Raw genomic sequence first — 8,588 nt, 5'->3', positions numbered from 1 at the left:
AAATTTTAATAGGCCTTGATGAATTGAGTGACCTGACTCAAGTATTTGTCTATTATTTTGCAGTAAAACTTAAATACACAGTCAAATTAAGAAGCAGTACAAGATGGATGAGAAATGTTGTTTAATATATAAGGATTGGACTTTAAACCAGCTATTCTTGAAATTCTAAGTACCATAAATTTATAAAATTATGATGGATTTATTTTGAAAGTATACATTTTATATGTCTGAGAAGAAGTGTATACCAGCAAAACAGACTAAACAGTAGAGTTCACAAACAGAACAGATGTCAGAGTAGTTTGAGGAATATTCCTCAAGTCCTTTTGACATTGTGCCGTCCTGTGTCAGACTGCACACCTGAGGGACCTAAATTGTTCATTACTTTTCCAGACAGAGACAGCCTTTCTGCCTCTTTATTCACTACACTAACACAGGGATGGCCACGAAGATAAAAGCGCCACGGCTTCTTGGCCCACTCCCCATGGGACTCGATTCCAACACGCGGTGCTGATACTATATCCTCGGCTTCTGCTGGATCGGTGTTGGAGTCCCTCTCCAGCCACACTTCTGGGTCTGAGGCGAGGTCTCTACGATCAAAACAGCGGGGTATATTTAGAGCCTGGCACAGTTTGGAAGGCCCGTTGCAGAGCTCTTTGTCCTTCAGTTGTCGGGCTCCCTCTTTGCGTCTGGCTGCCCTCAGCTGCCTCATGGCGGGCTGACCCTGCATGGGCTCGAGGGAGCGCAGCAGCACGGCAGCACCCTCCCCTGTGAAAAACAGCACACAATATACATCAGTCAGCAAGGCTCCACTCTGTCTCCTTCCTTTCGCCCTTCAACTACAGATGATAAAAAACACCACTGTATAGATTTCATGTTGTGTTCAACACGTAAAAAAACACAAAGGGCTTTATAACACATCTGTTAACATGAAACAGTACAACAATAAAACTGTGGTGGGTAATGTTCTGACCTTCACTGGACACGTTCATACAGAGATAGATGCCATAGATTGGGTACACATAGATTGTGCCGGGCTTCATGAACATGGCTGTGTTCCTCTCAGTGCGTTTGCCTCCTGCTGAGTGTGAGGCTTTGTCCTCCCCTCCAAGGTAGGCTTCAGTTTCCACTATTCTCCCTCGCAGCTCAATACCATCTTCACACATGCGGACCAACACCTGCAGGGACAGGAAACCAGACAGATTATTGTTATTATGTTGGCCAGTACATTGATCAGTCAATCAACAGCGACTTTGATAATGGGCTTTTCCCCTAATCCTTCTGTGAGAGTCGGTTTAGTATCTTTTAGTTATGGACTGTTGATTGGATAAAAACAATTATGTGTCCATGGGTTCTGACCACTTGCATTAGGGACGTTTAAACATTTACTGTCATCAAACAATTGATTGTTTGATTGTGGATGGATCATTAGTTGTAGCTCTACATTTACAGGCAGGCAGTGTGTTTAATTTTGGTTTTTGGATTTTGCAAAGGTTAAATTTAGGTTGCAGCCAAGTGTCGTTAACAGAAATACTTCAGAAGTGTAAGGGTTCGAGGCGGCTGACAAGTTAGTTAAAACCCCAGCATGAAAAAAGTAACCTGAGGTTGCAAGCCTTTCACAGACATAAAAATGTATTACATACATGTACCCTATACTATTGTATTGCTGTCAGAAATGGCCCTTGCTACCTAAATGGATCCAGGTGAGGTGACATTACCTTTCCCAGAAATGCTTTAGCCAAACTGATGCACGGTTGGTTGAAAAAATCCGCTCCCAGTCTGTGCTGCATGTCAGTCTTTGGGGTGAAATAATGGCTTCGTTCCGTCTCAACATTATTGCATTGAATGGGCTTTATCAGCTTGGCAGGTGTAGCCTTCGGCTCCAAATCCGTTTGATTTTTACTTCTGTTTACAGTTTGTTCAGGTCCTGCTGCTGTCGGTGCTAGCGTCTTTCTTTTTCGTCCTGACATAATATAACGCGAGACCCTTATGTCTGAAATAAAATACAAAACATTAACAACTCCGTGACTGTGAATGTAATGCCAGCAAAGCTTATTTACACTTATGTATACTACTAACTTCATAAATTAATTGATTCTTAAAGGAGTTGCTAATGCTAAAATACAGGAAGTAAATGATGGTGTGTGTCTCTTAAAGGGACCGCGTACATTTTCTGCCTGACGTTAAGTACAGTAAGTGAGAGACATGATTATGCAGCGATCCTGTGTTTCCAGTTAAGGGTGTCCATCTCATCTTTTCCTTCAAAATTCTCAAACAGTACAAGGGTTTTTTTCTCACACACAAAACACCTTTTTCCCTGATAAGTAAAGCCCCGAACTGTGGCCTTTTCCTGCTGCTGTCTTACCATTTTCAGCTTCGTTTGAAAACAGGTCTGCTCTAATAAGAGGTTATAAATAGAGATGGTTTTCCCGTGCCTGCCTGTGCCCAGGAAGTGGATGGCGCCAGTTTGGCCTCAGGCAGGGACTGTGGGTCCATGTGGCTTTCTGGAAGACTAACAGTGTGTGACATGGTGCCATGCCACTGACTATGACTTTATCAGGAAAGTACAAGTTTGCTGTTCTGGTGTCTGGAAGCTCTGTGCTGAACCTGAAGCTCATGATTGCATGCACTGATACTATAATTAAAATATAGACTGATAGATAGATGGGTAGCCTAATATTTTTGTCATTGAAACTTGAAAAAAAAAAAGTCATTTACATATTTATTTTGTATTTGCTTTGTGTTATTTTACGTGTCCAGCTGTATGTTTCACAGCCATCACACTGGAGCAGAGATCAGAGCTTTTTGTAGCTGCACTTACTGCATCTGCATAGCGTATACAAGCACATAATTCTACAGCTATTTATCATTCTTGTGTTTTGCACCAGTGGAACTACAAAAAAGGATATTTTTTCCCTTACCAGCAATTTTGAGCTGCATTTGAAGCTATTACGCTGGAGATGACCTTCTCAATCATTGCAGTTTGTGCAGAGTGAGTCTGTTGGGAGACAGATTTGTTCCATACATTGCATGAACAAAAAACTTGTTGGCCTCATTAATACTGTCTGCTTTAGCTTGACACATAGGATGCATTTGCAAAAACATAAAATAAACCTTCTCCCCACAGAGGGCTCTCTACTTCGCTCAGTCATATATTTGGACAGATGCCAGAACGTGCAGCATGCTTGTGCTTGTGAAGTGGCAGCCTTGCCTGTGTGTGTGTATAAATGTGTGTGTGCATTGCAGAAATAGGTGAAGTGCACACATCTTTCATTCAAGGACAAGTTGATTTACAGCAGCAATGTTAAAAATTGCTATTGCACCCTCTCTTCCTTTTTTTGTGTGGTCAAACAGTCGAGCTTGTACACAAACAATAATACAATATGTTACTGTAGCATCACTGTATGTATTTCAGCTGGATCCAGTTGTGCTGTAGAAATAGACATACAGACCTGGACTGACCTATAGAGCCAGGATACGATCCAGACAGAAATGTGCTGAGCATGCTCAGTGAAACGGTCCCGGCAGTGGCTGTTGACTTTGCCATGGCCGGTGGACCAGTGAAGGCCATTGTTTGCTCTGACTGTGTTTCCACTGCGTGTCAGCAGTGATGGTGAAGTCTGGGCCGGGGCAGCTTTCATTGTTGCTGCCTCTGATAATCTTAGCAGCCACAGCTTGGCTGAAGTGCTGCATTCTGGATCACTTTCAACTCCAGCAGTCAGCAGGCAGTGATAGTGAAGCTGAGCAGGGACCAGAGGCTCGTCTGTGTGTGCAGATGGACGAGCAGAATGCAGTATCTCACTACGCCATGAGTCAGAGAATCCTATGAAGAATAAGGGTTTATCTGCTGGGTGCTATATCCTCTCTTTGTGCAGCTTTAAGAGAGGAAGTTACTCCTAATATTTGTTTTTGATTAAATAATGATTATTTTTGTAGAAGTTTATGTGAATACGGATTAACACTTTTCATTAATGTACTGTGTTCTAACTTCACATGAATCTGTACTGTTTACCATGACAGGCTGGCATTGCTTTTTTTGGTTTATATCTGGCTGTATGAAATCAAGCACTTGACTGAAACAGATCAACCAAAATAATTACACCATTTTGAGCTGCCATGTTTGTAATATCTGACGTCTGACTGCCAAAAGTTAAAACGTTTTTCCTGAGTAAAATGAAAATGTCAAAATGTTGAACCATTTGTTGAGTCATAACAAACAGTAAAAATGCAGCAGAGTGGCATTATCGCCTCAAACACATTTGGCTCGTGCATAAATATAATAGTACAGTGGTAGCATTTAAGCATCAGGTTCTGCTTGAGACTTTACTGTTGCATCTCTTTTACATGAGAGTCATGATCTGAAAAAGGACGTCAACAAACTATAAGTAGAAGTGTGTCATAGCTTTTGAGCTGCTGAGATAATCTCTTGTTTTTAAATATAAACTGTGTTTATATTTGCACTGCTTACATGACATCATCATATTTATTACAGATTCAAGCGTTAGCCATCGTCATTGTGTTACGATGTATGGCAGTCAAGACTGTTTTCGTCATGTGATAAACCAATTGGTCTCTCAGAGGCCTTAATGCACTCTTCATTTTTTTCTTTTAAAGATATAATCTCGAAGATTGATATTTAAGTAAATGTCTGTTAAGTCACTATCTATCGGCGAATGAGGTAATACAATGAAGATTGAGCCTATGGCTCAGCGATGAAAGCCTTTGCATTTGCAGAATTACGGACTGGCTATTGGTGGCAACTTTCGCAGAAAAATCACAAGGAGCGCCCAGTTAGTGACGCGTTTTCCATCACCCAGCAGTGGTTGGTCTGCCAGAGAGGGTAGGCGGAGCTAAGCGGCTGCTTTTCCACTCTCTGCAAGTATTGCGAGTAAACAGTAATCTACTATGGCAGAACAAACAAAGAAAAGATAGATGACTACAGATACTTAAAAAATAAGTGAAAATCCAAAGAAAAAGAAACAAATTGGACGCTCAGATGAAGGCAAACAGTCTAAAAAGGAAAGCAGCCATCAGTGAGGAAAATCAAGAGTTACAACTGTAACAAAGTGAGCCAACCGTGAACGTCAGACATGCGACCCTGTCTGGATATCTGTTTATACCAGTGGTCCCTAAACGGACCTAACTGCCGTTGTCTCCGGACCCGGACCTATTTACAGTTTTGACAAGCGCATCTATTTTAACCTGCGCAGCTTTTTTGTCTTTGCGGTAGTGATTTGGGGGTCCAAGATACTCACAGACCAATGCATTCGTTGTAAATCACTTCCATCACAAACTGCATAAAATAAATCAAAAATACACGAAATAAAGGTTTTGACACTCAAAATTTTATGGGGGAGACCCCCCAGACCCCCCAACATACAAACACACACTATATTTACTTACCAATATTGAAGTATTCATTATTATTATTATTGTTCAATTATGAGAGCTCTGTGTAAAAGTTATTAGCGCTGTTGTAAAAACTATTTTGTCTAATTGTATTTTCTTTATTTGATTTGACAGATGTTCAAAATGTATAAATGTATAGTACTGAATCATAACGCAGGTCAGACATTATGATGTTCCAGACCTTTGCTTGAGAAAAAAAATCTCTAACTGGACCTCTTTCGAGTTTAATTGAGTACCCGTGGTTTATACCGTTTATCACCATAGGTGCTGCCAAAAAGAACGAAACTGAGATCTTCCCGATCACCACTTTAACATGCCCTTCTATGTAAATGGACTGTACTTATATCACGTTTTTTATAGTCTTGCAACAATTTAAAGCACTTTATTCACTGATGGCAAAGGTTACTGCGTAAGGTGCCCTACTGTCAATCACTCATCACTTTCACACACCGGCTATGCCACTGGGAGCAATTTGGGGTTCATGGTCTTGCCCAAGGACACTTCAACATTCAGACTGAGGGAGATGGTGATCGAGCCACCAACCTTCTGATTGAAAGACGACCGAGTAACAGCCGCCCCATATGTAGGAAAACAACATCAAAAACAAAATCACCAAATGAGCTTATAAAATAGCTTCGAAGAAATGTAATGTTGCTTCTTTAACTGCAATCATTCTTTGTTGCTGAGCCCATTAGTAGCAGAACCTGGTAGCCGTCTGCATTTTCAGTGTTTGACGAGATTCATTATTAATTGTTGACAATTAATGATTCATGAGTCTCTCTTCTTGTTGGCTGCGCAGGTGGCTGATTCTCATCGGGAGGGGGAAGCAGCAGGATTACCCCCTGTGAGACCTGGTTCACACACCTGCACAACAGAGACATGCTTATGAAGAAGAAACATTGGATCTCACTCCTGCAGGTTTTAACAGACCATGTGTACACTATGTTTAATACCTAGACCACACATTTTGTTCTGTTTGTGCATGATGGAAGCAGAGACACACTTGAGAAACAGAACCACTACTACTTAAACATACACTACTGTTTTTTCCATTCTACTTAGAGTTTTCAAAGCCCTAATGTGAGTGCCAATAACCGTTTGAGTTCTGTTTTCGTAGATCATTAAGAGAGAAAAATTCAGCCATCCAACTGTTGGGTTTGTTGATTGAGTCTGCTTCAATCTCCAGCCCCCTGACCTTTTCCTGTCTGCTTCCTTGTCTCATCTCACACCTGTGGCTCTCAGAGGGAACAACCAATGAGTCAGGCAGGCAAGGAGGGAGGGAGGGTTGGTGGGTTGTCAGCAGGATCTTACTGCTCTTATCACAAAAACAAGGGAGGATACATCAGCTCGACATGACCACACAGCAAAAGTTTTTCCAGCCTGTTTGATTTCTTATATTGTATTTTCAGCAATATAATAGATTTAGCTTTTTGCCGGTAATCCACAGCTCATTCAAACTATGTTAATCCCTAATTTAAAAACATTTAATTGGGGATTTAAATGTATTTCCTGCATACAAAACCCTTAAATTGACTTTTATTTTGAAAGAACAGGCCAACATTTCTTGTTGTGGCCAAATAAGTAGACCCACAAGGCGGCCTTTAAAAGGTCACATGCTTGTAAACAGTACTTGGCCTCCTTTGAATTTTCCTTAGGTGTGTAATAAACCATGACACCCACACAACCAGAAAAGATGGTTTCCCTTCCGTTTCTCAACTCGCCTGAAAAAGGTGGAAACCGTTTGACGACATCCTCTTGGTTAAACATCACCCTTGCACTCAACCCTTTTATCTGTGTCTGATGGATGGGCCTTCAGGGGGCCTTGAGTGCACCTACAGGTCCCGCGTCGCTTCCTAATTGTTGCTTTTGCCCCGGCTTCAACCCTCCTGGGAGAAACTTCACCATTAATTACCACAAGTTCATGGTATATCAATCAGAGAGTCCCAGCAGGCCGGTAAACTGTCCTTACATAGCTGAGGACTTGTAAAAGAGTGGGTGATGTCCGATAAAGTCACTCCAGTGGTGGAAGTATCGTCTTTAGCCAAATGTAGGAGCATGTTTCTGATTTAGCTCCGTTTGCAGTGTGGCTATCAGTCATGCTCGCAGGGACGAGGCCCGTGGGTGCAAGACAGAGAGAAGAGTGGGGCCTCCAGCCTTTCATACAGTGTTCGACATAAAAGACAACTTGTTAGACCTGCCTGCTTTGTGTCTGCTGCATATTTTGGCTTACAATCACATTTGAGAAGCTTTTGGCTTAAAAAAAAAAAGAGGAACGGGAATATTTTTTGCTACAGATTCGACTCACTGTATTGGAGGAGAGCTGCTGATGGTGTTTATTTGTGGGAAGCTGCAGAGGAGGTGTTAAAAAATTAAAGCTCACACCTAATACACTTTTATATGTTATGTAGCAAGAGTACTGTTAGTTGTAATTGAAATTAGCTTTATACCGAAGGAAAAGCTTCCTTTCAGTGATATTTTACAGACTCCCTGTAAAATACATGTAAAGTTGCTGGACAATGATTGGCTATTGGGGAAAAAGACATTAGCAATCGATGACTGAACAGTGGTGGATAGTAGAGATGGGAGGTTTGACTCTTTTCACTATCTCCAGTTTGTATGAGTCACTAAAGAGAGTCGGGTTTTCGAGTCACTGGAATCAGTTACCCAGAGCTTGAATCCCCCACCGGCCCAAGCACCCATAGAGCATGCACACTAGAGACTTCCGTCACCTGATCAGGCTAACTTACGGCTTAGCACTCCGCTAACATTAATGTAGATTAAATTTAATCGACAGCTCTTCTAGGCCTTTGGATTGTTTTTGGACCTAAGTGATCAATTTCTGATAGTAAAGAGTCATTTCGCGGGGGTTTGTGATGCTCGTTTTCCCATGATTGTGTGCGGAAAAATTGCTTTTTGTGCCTGTTTGACCAGGAAGTTGTAAGTACACGGTTTGATCACTATGTAAAATTGTTTAAAGCTCAGCGCTTCTTCCCGGGGGCTTGAAGCACTCAACCGGTTTCAGAGCTGCCAATTCGACTTGACAGTCGAGTACTGAGTGACTCAGTGAGTGAGTGATTCGTGTAACTCGAGTCAGACCTTCAGCTCAGGGCATGGAGCAAGCTCCGGGCGCCGGCCTGTGGGAGCGAGTGCTGAGTTGAAACAAGCACCAAAGTGGTTGTTTT

The 8,588-nt window shown here is 41.8% G+C and overlaps 1 protein-coding gene across 1 annotated transcript; it reads right to left on the bottom strand.

The window, feature by feature from the left end:
- Positions 1 to 186: 186 nt before the first annotated feature.
- Positions 187 to 2,053, bottom strand: mpg (N-methylpurine DNA glycosylase). The gene is made up of 3 exons (XM_069674722.1): positions 1,716 to 2,053; positions 971 to 1,175; positions 187 to 765 (listed from the first exon to the last, which is right to left on the bottom strand). The coding sequence occupies exons 1-3, from the start codon at positions 1,965 to 1,967 to the stop codon at positions 314 to 316; spliced, it is 909 nt and encodes a 302-aa protein (XP_069530823.1). The 5' UTR covers positions 1,968 to 2,053; the 3' UTR covers positions 187 to 313.
- Positions 2,054 to 8,588: the final 6,535 nt, after the last annotated feature.

Source organism: Semicossyphus pulcher, unplaced genomic scaffold (genome assembly GCF_022749685.1).
Source record: "Semicossyphus pulcher isolate SPU_LCO1_2020_fin unplaced genomic scaffold, fSemPul1.0.p SCAF_23, whole genome shotgun sequence".
In the NCBI taxonomy this organism is placed as follows: Eukaryota; Metazoa; Chordata; class Actinopteri; order Labriformes; family Labridae; genus Semicossyphus; species Semicossyphus pulcher.
Note: the sequence above shows the minus strand (reverse complement) of the source record. Positions and strands in the feature narration are given on the sequence as shown.

What these genes read in the sequence shown, in the direction of transcription:
- mpg (XM_069674722.1), bottom strand. Translation starts at nt 1,967, where the DNA reads ATGTCAGGACGAAAAAGAAAGACGCTAGCACCGACAGCAGCAGGACCT. An exon ending in CTAAAGCATTTCTGGGAAAG is followed by an intron (nt 1,176 to 1,715) that starts GTAATGTCACCT and finishes CTGTCCCTGCAG; the next exon opens with GTGTTGGTCCGCATGTGTGA. An exon ending in TATGAACGTGTCCAGTGAAG is followed by an intron (nt 766 to 970) that starts GTCAGAACATTA and finishes TGTTTTTCACAG; the next exon opens with GGGAGGGTGCTGCCGTGCTG.